The sequence below is a fragment of the Erythrolamprus reginae genome, chromosome 6 (assembly GCF_031021105.1).
Source record: "Erythrolamprus reginae isolate rEryReg1 chromosome 6, rEryReg1.hap1, whole genome shotgun sequence".
NCBI lineage: Eukaryota > Metazoa > Chordata > Lepidosauria > Squamata > Dipsadidae > Erythrolamprus > Erythrolamprus reginae.
The window spans coordinates 80,441,475-80,461,649 of record NC_091955.1 but is presented as its reverse complement, the minus strand read 5'-3'; the positions used below and the strand labels follow the sequence as shown (position 1 = coordinate 80,461,649).

At 41.3% G+C, this 20,175-nt stretch overlaps 1 protein-coding gene across 2 annotated transcripts in view; it reads left to right on the top strand.

The window, feature by feature from the left end:
• Nucleotides 1–20,175, top strand: part of DNM1L (dynamin 1 like) — a 55,191-nt gene extending 35,016 nt beyond the window's left edge. The window contains exons 7-19 of one of the 2 annotated variants that reach the window (XM_070756370.1): nt 1,961–2,081; nt 3,290–3,421; nt 3,734–3,940; nt 5,541–5,661; nt 6,532–6,687; nt 8,740–8,829; nt 10,340–10,432; nt 11,344–11,400; nt 11,621–11,698; nt 13,768–13,935; nt 15,433–15,542; nt 17,213–17,372; nt 18,879–20,175. In XM_070756370.1, coding sequence (XP_070612471.1) covers nt 1,961–2,081; nt 3,290–3,421; nt 3,734–3,940; nt 5,541–5,661; nt 6,532–6,687; nt 8,740–8,829; nt 10,340–10,432; nt 11,344–11,400; nt 11,621–11,698; nt 13,768–13,935; nt 15,433–15,542; nt 17,213–17,372; nt 18,879–18,935 — 1,550 coding nt within the window. In that variant the 3' untranslated portion in view covers nt 18,936–20,175. The remainder of the gene's footprint in view (nt 1–1,960; nt 2,082–3,289; nt 3,422–3,733; nt 3,941–5,540; nt 5,662–6,531; nt 6,688–8,739; nt 8,830–10,339; nt 10,433–11,343; nt 11,401–11,620; nt 11,699–13,767; nt 13,936–15,432; nt 15,543–17,212; nt 17,373–18,878) is intronic. The other variant, XM_070756369.1, reaches the window with a different exon arrangement.

Sequence of the window (20,175 nt, the reverse complement as noted above, 5' to 3'; positions counted from 1 at the left end):
GTGGTACCTCTACCTACGAAAGCCTCTACTTATGAACTTTTCTAGATAAGAACCGGGTGTTCAAGATTTGTTTTACCTCTTCTCAAGAACCATTTTCCACTTTCAAACCCGAGCCTCTGAAACTGTAACCGGAAAAGGCAGGGAGAAGCCTCCGTGGGGTCTCTCTAGGAATCTCCTGGGAGGAAACAGGGCCGGAAAAGGCAGGGAGAAGCCTCCGTGGGGCCTCTCTAGGAATCTCCTGGGAGGAAACAGGGCCGGAAAAGGCAGGGAGAAGCCTCCGTGGGGCCTCTCTAGGAATCTAGAGGGCCTCCACCCTCCCTGTGGTTTCCCCAATCACACACATTATTTGCTTTTACATTGATTCCTATGGGATAGATTGCTTCTTCTTACAAACTTTTCTACTTAAGAACCTGGTCACGGAACAAATTAAGTTTGTAAGTAGAGGTACCACTGTATCATGTTAAAGTTCACCAGTTCTGAGCCCTAACTTAATGCAATCCAGGTTTGACATGTTGAATGGTACCTGGGAGCAGAATAGAATAAATAACAGACTAGGAGGAATGCTTAGCCCTGAACCTTGTTTATGAATCCTTGTTTATGAAACCTAAAACAATTGTGTCAAATACCAATTATGATTATGTTTTTGTTTTGTTTTGTTTTAATCATTAAAGTTTTAGAGCAACAGAGTTTTGGTTGTCATGCTATGTTCTGTACAAACGTGCTGCAAATCACCATCATTAGCTTTTTTATTGAAACTTCTTTGAGAAAGAGAGGGGTGGTGGTGGTTTCTTTTATATTGTTCACAGTAACACATAGGAATTAAAGCATATCTTTGAAACAATATACAGTATACACAATGTACATCACCAAGTATCAAGCCAAAAAGGTCCCAGTTCAAATGCATTCAGGTTTCCTAGTTTTCTTGGCAGTTCGTGGTATTGGCAGAAGCCAAGAGGTGGTGATTCAGCAGTGAGTACATTAGCTGGATTATAGCCTCTCTTCATGGGGCTACCTTTGAAAAGTGTTCGGAAACTTCAGATCGTGCAGAATGCAGCTGTGAGAGCAATCATGGGCTTTCCTAAATATGCCCATGTCACATCAACACTCCGCAGTCTGCATTGGTTGCCGATCAGTTTCCGGTCACAATTCAAAGTGTTGGTTATGACCTATAAAGCACTTCATGGCACCGGACCAGATTATCTCAGGGACCGCCTTCTGCCGCATGAATCCCAGCGACCAGTTAGGTCCCACAGAGTGGGCCTTCTCCGGGTCCTGTCAACTAAACAATGCCGTTTGGCGGGACTCAGGGGAAGAGCCTTCTCTGTGGCGGACCCGGCCCTCTGGAACCAACTCCCCCCAGAGATTAGAATTGCCCCCACCCTCCTTGCCTTTCGTAAGCTACTTAAAACCCACCTCTGCCGTCAGGCATGGGGGAATTGAGATACCCTTTCCCCCTAGGCCTTTACAATTTTATGCATGGTATGTCTGTATGTATGGGTTTTGGTTTTTTTTGACTATAATAGGTTTTAATTGTTTTTAGTATTGGATTATTGTTATACGCTGTCTTATTATTGTTGTTAGCCGCCCCGAGTCTCCGGAGAGGGGCGGCATACAAATCCAATAAGTAAGTAAGTAAGTAAGTAAGTAAGTAAGTAAGTAAGTAAGTAAGTAAGTAAGTAAGTAAGTAACTACAAGTCAGAAGAACTCTGACTTAGCACTATGCGTGAGGCAGCTTGGAGTAACTTCACAATTTGCATTAAATCAGAGAATGGCTCAACCTTTAAATAGTGAATTTCCCTTCTGCGTGGCCTTGTTTAATGGGCAACTTTGCACCTTTTTCACCTTTTTTTCTTTTCCTTTTTTGTTTTTTGTTTTACTTTGGGTAGACATTTCCTAGGCTTGAAAAGTTAAATACATGACCAGCTTAATATAAATGACAGTTTTCCTGCCGCTCTGATAGGGCGGCGTACCCTTGCTGTGATCACAAAGCTGGATCTTATGGATGCTGGCACAGATGCCATGGATGTACTGATGGGAAGAGTAATACCTGTGAAGCTTGGCATCATTGGTGTGGTCAACAGGTGAGTGTGGAGCGGCCTGCGAATTGGATTCCCAAAGAATTCTTCTTATTCCCACACTTCTCAGACATTCATCCTTACATTTTGCCATAAAGGTTCAGAAACTATGGCAGATAATGGCTAACTTAAAGTTCTCAAAACTTTTATACTGTGAAAACTAGGGGTTTACGGTGGTTCTCAACCTGAGATGTTCAGAGACAGACTTAATATCTTTTTGATTTTTATTTCCACTTCTAACCCTTTGTTAGTTGTACTACCTAGTTGACCTGTGTGTCAACTGTCCAATCATTGAACCCAAAACAAGGAAATGCTCTTGAGAAAATTGGATTCTTAAAACTTTATTGGATACACCATGTTGGTACTGAAGAAACAAAGCCAGCTCTGGTTTCCCACACAAATGCTTGCCCAGTTAAACAGTGCTTTCTTCTTTTCCCCACCCCATATAATCACATTGTCCAATTATGAGATGCTATTTTGTTATGGGAACAGTCCATCTCTCTCTCTCAAGCACCTGCAGCAGCGACCTTGATGGTTCCATGCTCTTACAATCTCTGCATACATTATCCATGTTCCATTTCCCTTTCCCTCCCCCCCCAGTTCATTGGTAAATTGAAAAGTGTTAAGGATCCAAAGAAGCAAAGGAATTTAATCTTTACAACAGTGGTTCTCAATCTGGGGGTGAGGACCCCTTTGGGGGTCGAACGACTGTTTCACAAGGGTCGCCTAAGACCATGGGAAAAGACAAATTTTCCATGGTGTTAGGAACTAAAGCTTCTGTTCTGGAGTCTTGGAACATATTTTTACAATCAAACAAATCAGCTGTTTACAGTGGGAGTTTCGCTCTGACCTTCTTGCCAATCAGCTTAAAGCTCTGATGGAAGAATTGACACTAGCTGTGTGATTGGGGGTCACTACAACATGAGGAATTATATTAAGGGGTTGCAGCATTAGAAAGATTGAAAACCACTGGGTTAGGAGATATTGCTTTTCTGCAGTCATTTTGAAACAGGAAACAACCGCAGTTGTAAAATGGGTGACCAGGAGTGCTTTTTCAAGAGGCAACTGGACTTTCTTGTTTTTCTTTGAAGATGAAAGAAAGCTCTGAAGAAGCTTCTTGGATGAGAAGCAAAATATCTTCAATTAAAAACAATTTTTTTCAATTTACAATTACAGTATTCACAATAAGAATTTAACATTTCATTGACCTGCAGGAGTCAGCTGGATATCAACACTAAGAAGAGCGTGGCTGATTCGATTCGAGATGAATATGGTTTCCTTCAGAAGAAATATCCCTCTTTAGCCAACCGCAATGGGACAAAGTATTTAGCTAGAACACTTAACAGGTACAAGGTGTTGCTCTGATCTTAAGTTGCAACTTGATTTTTTCCTATTATTAGTATATTATGGGCATCTTATAACATTAAAATGAAACCATACTGTTAAATCTTTCGAATTCTATGTCATCTATTAAAATTAAAGTGTTTGAGGAATGGCCTGGAACATCTCAGTGAAATACTTTAACCTACCATAAATTCATAGCTTTTTCGTTCAAAAATCTGTTAATGGCCAAAATGTGGAATAAAAACTTGAACAGTTTGCATGCTTCAATCATCTTTCTAACACTTTCTTTCCCCCTCTCTAAACTTTGTTTTTAGGCTACTCATGCATCACATTAGAGATTGCTTACCTGAACTGAAAACCAGAATCAATGTTTTAGCTGCTCAGTACCAGTCTCTGCTCAACAGTTATGGAGAACCGGTAGATGATAAGAGTGCCACATTTTTGCAGCTCATTACCAAATTTGCCACTGAATATTGCAACACAATTGAAGGGACAGCAAAATACATAGAGACATCAGAACTGTAAGCAAATGTTACCTATTTTGCTATAGATCAGACCTGTCTAGATCAGGTCTGTCAAACTGGCAGAACATTGTGATACTTCACAATATGGCTCACAATGGGAGTGGGTTTGACACATACTTACCTACAATTAATTCTTGCTCAATGTCCGTTTGTTTGGTTACTGTTCTAAGTTAAGCAGCACTGGATGAGAGGTAATTACAGGTAGTCCTTGGCTTATAACTGGTTCCATCTAATCTATTTTATCTTATCTTATCCTATCCTATCTCATCTCATCCTATATCTGTCTGTCTGTCTGTCTGTCTGTCTATCTATCTAATCTCTCTCTCTCTCTCTCTCTCTAATCCCTCTCTCTCTCTCTCTGTTTATCTATCTATCTATCTATCTATCTATCTATCTAATCTCTCTCTCTCTCTATCTAATCTCTCTCTCTGTTTATCTATCTATCTATCTATCTATCTATCTATCCATCTATCCATCTTATCTCTCTCTCTCTCTCTCTCTCTCTTATCTATCTATCTATCTATCTATCTATCTATCTATCTATCTATCTATCTATCTATCTATCTATCTATCTATCTATCTATCTATCTTATATGCCGCCCCTCTCCATGGACTCGGGGCAGCTTTTACAACATTTCAATAAACAATACCATATATAAAACACTTCTAATCCAATTAATAGAAATAATTAATTTAAAATTATCTTAAAAAGCTAAACATTTAAAAATCAAACATTCATGTGCATACTACCACATCCTACACATTGGGCAGAGGCTAGGGTCTAGTTTAGACTTTCATTTTGATGGGGGGCGGGGTTTTTTTCTAGAAACTGCCATTTATTTCCAGTTTCTGGCCAAAAAAAATATGCCCATTGTAGAAATAGGTTTGCTTTACAACCATGTTTTTGGAATCCTAGTGGATAACCATTTAAATATGAGCCAGAAGTATGCAGCAGCTGCCAAAAAAGCCAACACAGTTCTAGGCTGCATTAACAGAGCGATATAGTCAGGATCACATGAAGTGTTAATACCACTTTATAAGGTCTTGTTAAGGCCACACTTGGAAATCTGCATCCAGTTTTGGTTGCCACAATGGAAAAAAGATGTGGAGACTTTAGAAAGAGTACAGAGAAGAGAATCAAAGATGATTAGGGAACTGGAGGCTAAAACATGAAGAATGGTTGCAGGAACTGGGTTAGGTCCCACAGAGTTGGCCTTCTCCGGGTCCCATCGACTAAACAATGTCGTTTGGCGGGACCCAGGGGAAGAGCCTTCTCTGTGGCGGCCCCGACCCTTTGGAACCAACTCCCCCCGGAGATTAGAACTGCCCCCAACCTCCTTGCTTTTCGTAAACTCCTCATCCCTGCAACACTTCGACTGTCATAAATATGAACCAGTTGCCAAGGATCTAAATTTTGATCATGTGACCATGGGGATGCCACAGTGGTCATAAGTGTGAAAAACAATCATAAGTCACTTTTTCCAGTGTTGTTGTAACTTTGAACAGTCACTAAATGAACCGTTGTAAATTGAGGACTCCCTGTACCTATAATACAATTTGGCTTATTCGTTTTCCTGTTTCTTTTCGCATCTTTTAGGTGTGGCGGAGCTAGAATTTGCTACATTTTTCACGAAACCTTTGGGCGCACCTTAGAGTCTGTGGATCCATTAGGTGGCCTTAATACCATTGACATCTTGACTGCCATTAGAAATGCTACTGTAGGTATTATCCCTTTATAACTACTCAGTGGTGTTCTGTCGAGCTCTCTGGTAGAATCCTCCCAAAAATGCACAGATACAATTTCAGACACACACACGTTTGAAAATTCAAAACAATGTTCTTTATAACGGAAATTCACTTAAAATAAGTACTTATCAGTTCTGTGATACTTAGCTTGCAGCTGTGAGGCAATTCACAGTCCTTCTTTTTTCACAAACTGAAACACACTTTGCCCTGGTTTAGTTTCAAAGCGGGGGGAAAAATCAGCACACAAAAGGTCCAAGTCAGTAAAGCAGTGACGAAACACAATGATCAGATAATCCTCCACAATGGCCAAACCCACAGGCTGCTATTTATAGCAGCCTCACTAATTACCACAGCCCCACCCAACCGCAGGTGGCCTCATTTTCTTTGATAATAATCTCTCAGTTGTTGCTGCCTATGCATCGCTCTCCGCATGCGTGGCTGTATCATTAACTCTTGTTCCAAATCCAAGGAGGAGCTAGATAATTGATCTCCTTCTAAGCTGTCTGCCACACTCTCCTCCTCCCTGTCACTCATGTCTTCTTGGTCAGAGGAGCCTTCATCAGCAGATTCCACCGGGGGGGGGGGGCAAAACAGGCCTGCAGCATGTGGATGGCTCCCCCACATCCACAGTCTTTGGGGCAGGAGCAGGGCCAAAGCTAACCACAACAAGTGGGATACCTTTTCTGGTTAAAACAGCTACTCTGTGGTCAGGGTGGTGGTGTTAATAATAGAACGATCTGATCAATATTTTCTCGCCCTATTCAGTATGATGGTAACAGTGTGGTGTTTTAGTGATAACTCAAAAACAAAAACGAAAATGTAATTGCTTTCCTTTTGATCAGGGTCCCCGGCCTGCATTGTTTGTACCCGAAGTTTCATTTGAATTGTTAGTCAAGAGGCAAATCAAACGCTTGGAAGAGCCCAGCTTGCGATGTGTGGAACTCGTTCATGAGGAAATGCAGCGGATTATTCAACACTGTAGCAATTACAGTACCCAGGTAAAAGAAGCAGCTGGCGGGTGAGACGTTGTTGCTGGGAGAGCTTGACATCATATGGGCAGTCTGGAAAGTCTTTGCCAAGTGCTATCAAAGTAATTCGTCTGTAAACTATAATCTCCTTGGAGATAAAGGAGAGCTCTTCTCATTACGGAAAAAAAATGTTAAATGAATCGGTGTTATAATAATAATAATAATAATAATAATAATAATAATAATAATAATAATAATAATAATGATGATGATGATGTTTGAAAACCATCGGAATTGACAAAATCTCCATCTGTCAATTGCAAAAGGCCGCTTTACTGGGATCGGCAAACATAATAACAACAACAACAAACAACAACAGAGTGGGCCTTCTCCGGGTCCCGTCAACTAAACAATGTCGGTTGGCGGGGCCCAGGGGAAGAGTCTTCTCTGTGGCGGCCCCGGCCCTCTGGAACCAACTCCCCCCAGAGATTAGAATAGCCCCCACCCTCCTTGCCTTTCGTAATCTCCTCAAAACCCAACTCTGCCATCAGGCATGGGGGAATTAAGATAATCTTTCCTCCTAGGCTTCTACAATTTATGCCCTGTATGTTTGTATGTATGATTGGTTTTTATAACAAGGGTTTTTAGCTGTTGTAGTATTGGATTTTTTACATTCTGTTTTTTGTCATTGTTGTTAGCCGCCCCGATTCCATGGAGAGGGGCGGCATACAAATCCAATCAATCAATCAATCAATCAATCAATCATAAAAAAAATAGAGTCTGCTGTGTGCAGACACCTATAGACATGCAAGCCAATGCTTTGCTTCGCCTTCCCTTACACATTGTAGTGTCCTAGATGATTCTGGACAAATTCCATAATTTGTCCAGCCTGGTTGCAGATACCATTGGCTGAAATTCAAGAGAGTATGGTCCAAAACGTCATAATGGGGAAAGACTGGTTATCTTAAATATCTGTTAGTATGTCTCGGTGTGAAATCTTCAACATACATAAAGCAGAGTTGTTGTGGGTGTAGGTAACGTGGGTTAGCCAGACAATGACTCAGACTTAGTATCAATGTATATACAACAATATTATTAATTACAAATATACAGAATCAACAATATAACACTAATAGTTTACAAACCGCACGCAGCAAGAATAATACAGCTCACTGGCAAAATATATTTCTAACAAAGTAACTCCCCCCAAAGGGAACGGTGTTGGCGCCCTCTTATGGCCAACCAGTAATATTTCCTTAAAGGTACAGTCTTTATATGTTACAGGCTAACATTGTTACTTACTTTATGGCAACACCCAAGTAGGTTACATACAATGTACTAACAAATATCTATCTAAAAAAGCATGAGAAGCATATCAAGTAAGAGTAGTGTCACAGAGGTTGTCTTCTACTTTTTAGGGGTAAGAGGATGAGCATTTCAGGAGGCATACTTCCATGTTTTACTCTGTTGAGATTATTAGAGGGAGTCAGAGCTTTCAAACTCAGCCTCATTGTGGGCCTCATCAGGGTTCTATTTGACCTCGGGGGGGGGGGGGGGGGCAAGGTGGGTGTGGCCAGCTCGACATCACGCGTGTCGGGCGCCTGAGTGTTCTGCCAGCAAATATGGGCTCTCGAGCTCCATTTTCAGCTGTGACGGCCTCCTGAAACCCTCGGCCAGCGAAAAGGGGTGGGCTGCACACGAGCCTTGTGAGCTCTATTTTTTCTGGCAGAGGCACCACTAGCCATTTGTTGTTTCCAAGGCAGCCCCACGAGCCAGATCTAAGCACCCCATGGGGCGATCCGGCCCGCGGGCCTTGAGTTTGACACCCCTGCTCTAAGTGGAACTCAAGCAAAACTCCTTTGGATTTGCTGTTCAAATAAAGTCCACAGCCAGGCGGGTAGAGATAGCTTTTGGAATTGGGATGGTCTTGGGTGCACTCCGTGGTCTCTGCTGATTTACGGGAATTGTATCATTAATGAAAACCAGCTTCTTCTGGAAACTAAATGTTCTAGTTCATTCATTTTGACCATTCTGTTTTTGATTATAGCAAATGAAATCCTGTGCTGTTTTGCTTGTATTCAGGAATTGCTGAGATTTCCTAAACTCCACGACGCCATTGTTGAGGTTGTGACCAGTCTTTTGCGCCGAAGGCTACCAATTACAAATGAAATGGTAATCAGGGCGGAGATTCTTGTTTTGTGACACTTTGGGTTACATGAAAGCATGAGACAAATATCATGAGATAATCACTATGGGGTTTGTTGCAGGGGGGGGGGAATCGTAATTAAATATCAGTTTTGTATGTGACACATATTATTTCTGAGAGATGTACATAAAATAAGCTTCCTTTATGGGACTTAAGCTTCAGTTTGTTACATATTTATTGTAAAGGTTCTGTTGTGGTTGGCTCTGGCCCAGCTCCTGCCCCAAGGAATGTGGAGGTGGATGCAGGGGAAACATCAACATGTCATAGGCCTGTTTTATTGCCGACAGAGTCAGGTAGTGCAGTTTCCTCAGACGAAGGTGGGGGTGACTTGGAAGAGGGGGGCTTGGCACACAGCCCAGGAAGGCAATCTCCATTATCTTTGGTCGATTTGGATGAGGAAGTGTTAGACCCATGCATGCGCAGAATTATGCATCGAAGAGACCAATTGAAGAAATATTACAGGAGATAAGAGAGGCCACCTGTGTTTGGGTCGGGCTAAAGTAATTAGAGCTGCTGATATAAATAGCAGCGTGTTGGCTTGGCCGTTGTGGAAGATTATCTGATCGTTGTTCTTCAGCACCGTGCCTTGCTGTTTCCGGACTTTGTTTGTTGATTTTTCACGACTTGGAAACCAAAGCAGAGCAAAGTGTGCGTGTTTCACTTCGTGGAAGAAGGAGGGCTGTGACGTTCCTTCACAGCTGCTAGCTAAATATTTAAGGACTGATTAAGGGGATTGTACAGACTGTCAGGTTGTTTTGGGACGAGTACTCTTTGCAATACAAAAAGGGTGCTTTGTTTCTTTTGAATTTTTGTGATTAAAGAACATTGTTTTTGAACTTTCAAGTGTGTGTGTGTCTGAAATTTGTACCCTTGAATTTTCGGGAGACTCATACCATAGAGCCCGGCAGAACAGGTTCAAGTTAACATCCAAACGTAAATCAGAGTCCAAGTCAAAGTATTCCTCAATATAGAGAGATAGAGATAGATAGATAGATAGATAGATAGATAGATAGATAGATAGATAGATAGATAGATAGATGATGGATGGATAAGGGAAAAGATATAAGTTTAAGAATAGCACAGATGTTGGTATGAAATTAGTGTTTGAATTGCTTCTCTGTTAACAATAAAATAGAGGGGGGGAATAGGAAAAAGGGAAGAGATGGAGGGGAGTAGTATGAAATATAGAAGGAAAATAGACGGAAGAAAAAAGTATACAAGGTGCAAAATTATGATATTTGTTTATGGCATTTTTGGGCAGAGATGTACAATTATGTATGTTTTGATACTATGGTATAGGTATGGAAGTTTATGTAAAGATGTTGAAAAAAATTCTTTAAAAAAACATAATATGAAAAATTTGCTGAGAAAAGAATATTTTTGTTCTAGATGCAGTGTTCAATGCCAGCTGAATTTTGTTGTTTTTCGTTGGAATTAAAGTTTTGATTTGTTTTCCTCTCGGTTACTTTCTTCCAGGTTCACAACTTAGTAGCCATTGAGTTGGCTTATATCAACACCAAGCATCCAGATTTTGCAGATGCTTGTGGGCTAATAAACAATAATATAGAGGTAAAGGAGAAAATCTCATCTTTTCAAATGTTTACGATATATTATTAAACTTACTAGAGTTTGGTATCAACTGCTGAGGATGGATTCTTTGTATGCCTGATTGGGAATATTAGTGTAAGCATAAATTATCCACTTGACTGTGTGACAAACATCTGTGCCTCCAATTCTTGGAGATAGGACGGGTTGCAAAACTTCCTTTAATTAGGACAAGGGTAGGCAAAGTTGGCTCTTCTATGACATGTGGATTTCAACTCCCAGAATTCCATGACTGGCTCAGGAATTCTGGGAATTGAAGTCCACAAGTCATAGAAGAGCCAACTTTGCCTACCCCTGCGTTAGGAGAACCTGCTGCACTCATCTTTAACTAGTGAGAATGCAGTATTGCAGACTAACTCTGCTGACAGCCAGGAATTAGATGCTTACCGGCTCAAAGTTGACTCACCCTTCCATAAGGGAGGACCCAGATTGTTGGGGGCAATAGGCTGACAGTGTAAACCACTCAGAAAGTACCATAAAGCATTATTGAGCAGTATAGATCTAACTGCTGTTGTGATTGCTATTAACTCATCTTTAACATCTTTAACTCTTACCGAGTTTGCCAAAATTAGGCATAGATAAGCGTGTGTGCCTTTGAGTCAGTACAGATTCCTGTAGAGTACCAGGACTGGTCCCTACAGTTTTCTTGGCAAGGTTTATTTATTATTTATTTATTCGATTTTTGTGCCGCCTTTGTCCTGAGACTCAGGGTGGCTAGGTTCTAGACCTAGGAGAAAATGACTGGGGCAAGGTTTCGTCTTTAAGGCAAGACTAGAACTTTGAGTCTTCCAGTTTTCTATCCTGATGCCTTAAGAATCAGGATTTGATTGCTGTTTGACAGCTAATTTCTAATCCCACGTTTCTTTTTCTCAAAGGAACAAAGGCGGAACAGGTTAGCGAGAGAGATGTCTTCTCATGGATTACGGGACAAGGTGAGTATGTGTCTGATATTCTTCAAAAAAATCAACTTTTTATAGGTGCCAACAGCTTGCTTTTTTTTTTAAGCGATCCAAATTGCTGTTTAGTGTACCTGTATTTCCAAGATTCAGCAAGTAAAGGGGATAAAAGAGCCTGATAAAAGATAAAACTTAATGCACAAAGTATTGTCAAGCAATACTGATACCCTTCTCTGCCCTTCTTGCCTTTTTTTAGTCCATTAAGCCTCCTGGTGTTATGGCACCATCTTCTCAGGAGACTGCTGGTGGTGGTTCTGCTGAGGTTGATGGCAAGGTCTGTCTTTCTTTCTTCTAAGCACTGCATGCTTAGCTGTTTTGTGCTGTATCTTGGTCAATTGAGCATGGCTCTCAAAAACAGTTGATGCGATGGTTCAGAATTCATTGTTCAGGTCGATTGTGTGTCTTTAGGGGTTAGCTTATTGAATGGCCTTAGGGCAAAGGATTTCATCTTCGTTTCTAGGCAGCCCTGAGTGTTTAGTGGGTTTAGATAAGAACTTAATTTGTTCTGTGACCAGGTTCTCAAGTAGAAAGGTTTATAAGTAGAAGCAATTTTTCCCATAGGAATCAATGTAAAAGTAAATAATGTGTGCAAACTCATTAGGAAAGAAATAAAAGCTCGGAATTTGGGTGGGAGGAAGAGGAGGAAGAAGAGGAGGAGAACAGTTGCTGCCGAAGGAAGGTGAGGTGAAAGGAATTTAAAAAATCCAAAATTTTAAGGCTTTAAAAAAAAAAAGAGGGACTGTCCAGAGCAAAGGGAGTGTTTCTTATTTCCTCTACAAGCACCCAGAGAAAGGAAAATGCTTTGTTTGCTCTGGACTGCCAAAGCTTCCTTAAGTGCCACCAAAAGAGTCTACGGAGAGGGGCGGCATACAAATCCAATAAATAAATAAACAATAAATAAATAAAAGGCTCCTCTGGTAGCCCAGAAAAGCACGAGATGGCCAGGATTAAAGGGGGAATGACAGGAAACTGGCCGGGCCTTCATGCCATTCTCAAATTTCCTGGGAAATTTTTTCAGGCTCGGGTTCTTAAGTAGAAAATGGTTCTTAAGAAGAGGGGAAAAATTCTTGAACACCCAGTTCTTATTTAGAGAAGTTCTTTAAGTAGAGGCGTTCTTAAGTAGAGGTACCACTGTATTTGAATAGGAGGTTATTAGAAAAACACGAAGCCTCAGACTAAATTAGGGAGTTAAAAAACAAAATAGGAAGCCTGGAATATGAAACCACTTCCACATTGATGTCAAGAAAATTACATGGATTGTTTCTAGGCTCCAGAAGTTGGTTCTGATTCTTTACCCATTTACCGTTTACCTCAATGTCTACCTCAGAGTGAAGTCCTTGACCTACAACAATAACTGAGTCCACAATACCTATTGCTAAGCAATGCATTGCTAACTGAGTTTTGCCCCATTTCATTACATTCAACCAACTTATATATTTCTAATAATAATACACATTTATATTAAGTTATTGTCATTATTTAATTATTCTATGTTTTCTGTTGTTGCTTTCATTTTATTATGTAAAAATGTATACATTAATATTCAATGTTTTAACTGCTATGCTTTTTTGACTTGCCTCCCATATACCTCTCTTGAATCTTTCTCTATCTGCGTCTACTTCTTGGCCATTCAATCTAAGCATTCCTCCCATCGCTACCCTCTTCCACTGCCTGGTTTCCAAAATTTCTGCCCAAGCCCTTATCTCCTTTCCAAAAGTGTCTTCCTGTATTTCTAATTCTCTTTTCAACTCTCTTAAAATATTTCCCCCCTGGTTTAATTCATCAATCACAGTTATTTTCATTATTATCTCCTTCTTGTTTTCTTTTATTTGCCAGTTCTTTGGTTCAATCTTTCTCCCCATTTATTCTGTTGGCTCCTCCCTGAAAAAGTGGGCCAAGAAAAGCCTCAAAAATGGTCTGAAAAAAGCCTCAAAAACAGGCCGGGAAAAACCTCAAAAATGGGCAAAAAACCCCTTCAAAAATAGGCAGAAAAACACCTAAAAATGGGCTGAAAAAAGCCTAGAAAACTGGGAGAAAAAGGCTAGAAAATGCCCGAAAATGAGGTACATGGAGGCCAAAAACCTGTAGTTGTTGTTTTCCTCTTCAAAATTTAGGTGTATCTTATAGTCAGGTGCATCTTATAGTATGAAAACTATGGTACCTGTCAGAATTAAAAGGGTAAAATAATAGAGGTACTGGGAGAAAACATATGCCTTACATTCTTAGTGATGGAATAAGAAAATTGAATATACTGACTAAATGAAATTGGAGGAAATGTTCAGATAAGCATTTGTCTCACAAATAAGGAATTGAGTTTTCATATTCTATTTTCCCTCAAATTAGGCATTGCTTGGTGCCGGAGAAACAATTCCAGAATCTGGAACTGGCAATTGGAGAGGAATGCTGAAAACACCCAGGACGGAAGAGATATTAGCAGAGGAAAAATCCAAACCAGTAATGATTCTACCCTCCAGCCCCCAAAAAGGCCACGCTGTAAACTTGCTCGATGTGGTAAGTGCCTAGAGGAGTCTGACTGAGCAAAGATTAGATTAGATTTATTGGATTTATATGCCGCCCCTCTCCATAGACTCGGGGCGGCTCACAACAATAGTAAAAAACAATACATAGTAACAAATCTAATATTTAGCAATCTAAATTACAGTTTTAGGTTAAAAAATCCAAAAGAAACCCCAATATATTAAAAAAAAGCACACAGTCGAATCATACACAGAAACTGCATGGGCAAGCGGGAGATGTTTCAATAGCCGCATGCCTGACGGCAGAGGTAGATTTTAAGGAATTTCAAAAAGGCAAGGAGGGTGGGGGCAATCCTAATCTCTGGGGGGAGCTGCTTCCAGAGGGTCGGAGCCGCCACAGAGAAGGCTCTTCCCCTGGGTCCCGCCAGACGACATTGTTTAGTCGACGGGACCCGGAGAAGGCCCACTCTGTGGGACCTAACCGGTCGCTGGGATTCATGCGGTAGAAGGCAGTCCCGGAGATATTCTGGTCCGATGCCATGTAGGACTTTATAGGTCATAACCAACACTTTGAATTGTGACCGGAAACTGATCGGCAACCAGTGCAGACTGCGGAGTGTTGGAGTAACATGGGCATACTTAGAGAAGCCCATGATTGCTCTCGCAGCTGCATTCTGCACGATCTGAAGTTTCCGAACATTCTTCAAAGGTAGCCCCATATAGAGAGCATTGCAGTAGTCGAGCCTCGAGGTGATGAGGGCATGAGTGACTGTGAGCAGTGACTCCCGATCCAGATAGGGCCGCAACTGGTGCACCAGGCGAACCTGGGTAAACACCCAACCTCGCCACAGCTGAAAGATGTTTCTCTAATGTGAGCTGTGGAACGAGGAGGACGCCCAAGTTGCGGACCCTCTCTGAGGGGGTCAATACTCCCCCCCCCCCAGGGTAATGGAGTCGTCCTTGGGAGCCAAAACCCACAGCCACTCCATCTTATCCTGGTTGAGTTTGAGTCTGTTGACACCCATCCAGGCCCCAATAGCCTCCAGGCACCGGTTTGGTAGAAGACGAAGAACCAGTTTGGTAGAAGACGAAGAACAATTCAACAATTTGTTGAATACAAGTATTCTTTTACAATGAAGAGTGCTCATCGTTTGAACTATTTCTAAGATTAAAACTGTAAGTTGCCTGGATTCTTTCTGATTTGGCAATTTTATGAACCAATTATACTAATTTGTCACAGAAATGTGATTTGACAAATTGCCCATCGGTCAATTGCAAAAGGCAGCTTTACTTGGAACAGCTTACATTCTCGATGGTATCTGTCACACCATCTGCCTATCCCAGATCCTTGGACAGGATTTGATAAGTAGACAAAAACAGAAAATTTGGCTGACTCTGCAAAGAACAACAGCAATAATAATAAATAGTAGAATCCTATTTTGAAAAATCAGGTTAGCGTTTGTTTACCAATGTTTAATCTACTACATATAATGTATTTGCGATTTTTGTTTTCCTATTACACTCTTTCTAGCCTGTCCCCGTTTCACGCAAGCTTTCAGCCCGAGAACAAAGAGATTGCGAAGTGATAGAACGTCTCATCAAATCCTATTTCCTAATTGTGAGGAAGAACATTCAAGATAGGTAAGGTATATTAAAAGCCCAAGAAAGAAGCTTCAACTGTGACAGTTGCAGCTTGCATCCGTGATGACATGGAGGTTCTGATGGCAATCTTTTTCTGCAGACTCGGATGCAACTGGATTGATTTGAATGTGGGCCTCCAGCTTGCTTCCATTTTAATTCTTTGCGCCAACTCAGAATTTAAGCAAAGAATGATTCAAAAGCAGCAGTAAGGCAATCTTTAAGAGAGTCAGCAGGGAAAGCATTTTGAGAGCATTTATATTGCTGCCACCCTTTGACTTCCCCCCCACCCCGAGCAGACATTTAAAACAAGTACTCATCTGCAGCCTCCTGCCTGTTTTAGCTTCTTAAAAAGTCTTCAAGGAGCTTGTTTTGAGGCTCAGAAACCTTGCCCTGCTGGAGGCTGGCGCTTCATTTTACAGCATGTCAGATTCTATTGCTGGGCACAAGCCCTTATTTAAAGGGCATAATGTAAATTCAGTCGCCAGGTACATTGAATTAATACATAAAAATAGAATCTTAAAGCAACTGCCGTGTTTTGTTTTGTTCTGGCTCACACAGTTGTCTTCAGCAGCTTTTATAGGATTCCAGAAAAATATGTATTTAAAGAGCACTTTAAAAAGTCCCTGGCTGGTAAGATATGCACGCCAGCAGAAGCACCAATCGTAGTTTGCCTCTCAGATCTCTGGATTGCTGCACAATTCTTAACGTTTTGGTTTTGAAAAAGATAAAAGATAAACTGGTGCAGCCAGTTGGAAGAGTGAGGCAAGGAATACACCGTCTTTAGGCGAGGATGTCATGTTACTGCAGCGCCATGCTTGCCTTGACTTCAACTCTCCCCACTTGGCTATTTTATTGTACTCGCTCCCCTTCTTTTGGCCAGGTTGCGCTTAGTTGCCCTTGCTGTCCCTAGCTGATCTTTCTCTCTTTCTTTCTTTCTTCCTTTGATTTTTTTTAATGCCGCCCTTCGCCTTAGACTCAAGGCACGTTACAACATATTAGTTTAGTTTAGTTTAGTTTAATCAGATTTGTATGCCGCCCCTCTCCGCAGACTCGGGGCGGCTCACAGCAATAGCACTTCTTAACAGAGCCAGCATAATATTGCCCCCACAATCCGGGTCATCATTTTACCCAGCTCGGAAGGATGGAAGGCTGAGTCAACCCTTGAGCCAGTGATGAGATATGAACCGCTGACCTACAGATCTACAGTCAGCTTCAGTGGTCTGCAGTTCAGCACTCTACTTGCTGTGCAACCCTGGCTCTTCATCATCTTCGTCCTTCCCCTGGCAAGATAGCAGCTAACCTGATGATGACATACCGCATCATGGAGAAAGATGGGAACTGCAGGTGGTGGAGCACAGGACAGCCAAAAGGGCAGAGATGGAGAAAGATGGGCAGGTGGTGGTGGTGGGGAGTTGAAGCAAAGCCTGAGGCCATAACTATGGTCAAATTGCCAGGTGCCTGATTTTTTATCATCTGGCCACAGAACTGGAATGGCCACAGATGACATCTCCGACTTTTCTTGTGTTTTGATTGTTCGCTTCTTGGAGTGCAGGAACACACACAACTGTTTAAAGAGAGATTTCCCCTTCCCCACCCTTTCCCAAGCTTTAAAGCAACTTATCTACAGAAAGGTGCAGTCGTATGCTTGAACTGTTGCTGTTTGCTTTCAGTGTGCCAAAAGCAGTGATGCATTTTCTGGTGAACCACGTGAAAGATACTCTTCAGAGCGAGCTAGTTGGACAGCTGTACAAAGCTTTATTGCTGGATGATCTTTTAACAGAATCAGAAGACATGGCTCAGCGCAGGAAGGAGGCAGCTGATATGTTACAGGTAGAGGCCTTTTGCTGAAGCTTCAAATTTAAATATACATTTTGTTTTGTTCTACGTACATTCTAGATCAGGGGTGTCAAACTCAGGGCCCCTGAGCTGGACCCAGACCATGGGGGGGTTAGATCTGGCTTACAGGGCCACCCTGGACACAGCAAAAGACTGGCCAAGGTGCCTCTGCCAGTGAAAATGGGGCTTGGGAGTGCACATGGCCCCCTGGGTTCTGTTTTTGCTGGCAGAGAGCTGCAGGAAGCCTTTGCAGCAGAGAACATAGTCCAGGATGGATGCGTGTGCCCCACCCCCTGAGCTCCGTTTTTGCAGGCGGAGGGCTAGAAAAGTAAATTAAAAACAAAACAAAACCAAAGGAGAAATGTTTTCTCTTTTGTATTTGAGCATGCAAGAAGGGATAGGAAAGGGGAAAGAGGAAAGACTAAGAAAATGAAGCGAAGGTGGGAAGAGAGCAAGGAAGGAAAAATAAGGTAAGATGGGAAGGAAGAATGAAGAGGGAAGGAAAAAGAAGAAAAGGAAAGGAATAGCAGTAGCTTCTTTAAAGTAACCTAAATAACCCAGTTGAACATTTGAATCTATAATAAGAGTCTATACTAGAGGACAAAGTCTACAAAAATAGTGGGGGGAATTTTGAGAGGGAGCATCTCTGCCTCCCTCCTTCCTTCTTTCTAGAGTTGTCAGTGAAGGAATCATAGGAAAAACCAGAGCCACAATTCTTGAAGCTCAAGCCTTTCCGTTATTTTACAATGTTTAATATACAATGATACCTTGTCTTACAAACTTAATTGGTTCCAGGACGAGGTTCTTAAGGTGAAAAGTTTGTAAGACGAAACAATGTTTCCCATAGGAATCAATGGAAAAGCGATTAATGCGTGCAAGCCCAAAATTCACCCCTTTTGCCAGCTGAAGCGCCCGTTTTTACGCTGCTGGGATTCTCCTGAGGTTCCCCTCCATGGGAAACCCCACCTCCGGACCTCTGTGTTTTTGTGATGCTGCGATTTCACTGAGGCTCCCCTCGCTGGGAAACCCCACCTCCAAACTTCCGTTGCCAGCGAAGCGCCCATTTTCGCGCTGCTAGGAGTCCCCTGCTGGGATTCCCCTGCAGCATCACAAAAACACGGAAGTCTGGAGGTGGAATTTCCCATGGAGGGGAACCTCAGGGGAATCCCAGCAGCGCAAAAAACGAGTGCTTTGCTGGCAACGGAAGTACAGAGGTGGGGCATCCCAGCAGCGGCGGTGGGTTTGTAAGGTCAAAATAGTTTGTAAGAAGAGGCAAAAAACCCTTAAACCCCGGGTTTGTATCTCGAAAAGTTTGTATGACGAGGCATTTGTAAGACGAGGTATTCTTTTCCTAAAAAAAAATATTGCATCACTTTTACTGAGCAGAATGATTCAGGGTGTTCTAAGAGTTGTAAATTATTTCTTGACAAGAAGCTGCTTCTTGATTGATGCCCTTTGCACTAATTGGTATATGATTTCTTTCTCTTTTTTTCCCCCCAGGCCCTGCAACGAGCCAGTCAAATTATTGCCGAGATTAGAGAAACACACCTTTGGTGAACAAACAAGAGACTTGAAAAGGGCTAGGTGTTATATACTAATGAAACTCCATGTGTATCGCAGCATGTAAAGTCTGCTTTATATCAAGAAGTTTGGTTCAGTTGTCCATGGACAGAAAAGCATTGTATGCTTTGCAAAGCAAATAATATTTAATCATCATTATCCCCCAGCTGTTTTCTGATGCAAAGAACAACCTTGTTTGACTGAATTAAGTTAAAATTAAGGGGGGGAAAGGTAGGTTAAAATTCGAGTGCCTGGTTTGGTTAAATTAGCTGCCTGTGAATAGGATGAACAGTGTAGTATTGTGATGTAGCTTTTTCAGCTGCTTTTGCAATATAAGTTTTTAACCATGAAAGAAAGACCCTGCAATATTTAATTATGAATTTAATTGCATGCCCTTGATCTCAAGCAGATGAACAGTATAGGAGAAATATTGCCTCTTGAGCCGTGTGATATGTAAGCTCAAAGATAGTTGGTTTAAACTTCCGGTATTACTGAACTTTTCTTTGTTATAGAAATATGGAATATTTGATTAGTCAGCTGAGGAACAGTGGAATTGGCAAGAAATTTCCATTTACCAGTTTCCTCTGGATGGGACCAAAAACCAGGGACCGTTCCCTTAAAATACCAGGCTTTAAAAAAATAAGTGGAAATAGTATGAAATATAATGTCTCTCTTAATAATTTTTAAAAGAACACTAAAGTAAAGGCAGCTGTCCATCACATCAACTTGGATCACCAGAACATATTACTGCCTTTTTTTTAACCACTAATGATACAGCCAATTTGTTTGACTTCTCTACTATGACCAGCAAAAGCAATGGCATGCTGATTCCTGAATATTTTATTATTTTAAAGCACAACACATCACAGATTTTGTTTTTCCTTTTTAAAGGAAGTATATTAACTGTCTTGTTTGAAATGAATTATTTTTAGTTTCCTTTGAGCAGCACACGTTAAGAAGTAGGCACAGTGCTTTCTTTCACTCGTACCGGTGGAAAACCGAAGTTTGCTTGTTAGTGTCAACTTATCAGGCTAAAAAGAAGTTGACCTAAATCATTTGAGACTGGACATTTTTAATGTTCAGTAAGTTTGAAAGTATATGAGTTCCGCCCTTATTTTACACAGGAAGATAGTTGAATTTACTGCTCTTAAATGTGTCTCTGCGTTCAAATTTATTACAGAAATTCACACCCACATACAGGTTAATCATATGAAAAATAAAATTGTGTTTGAATCTC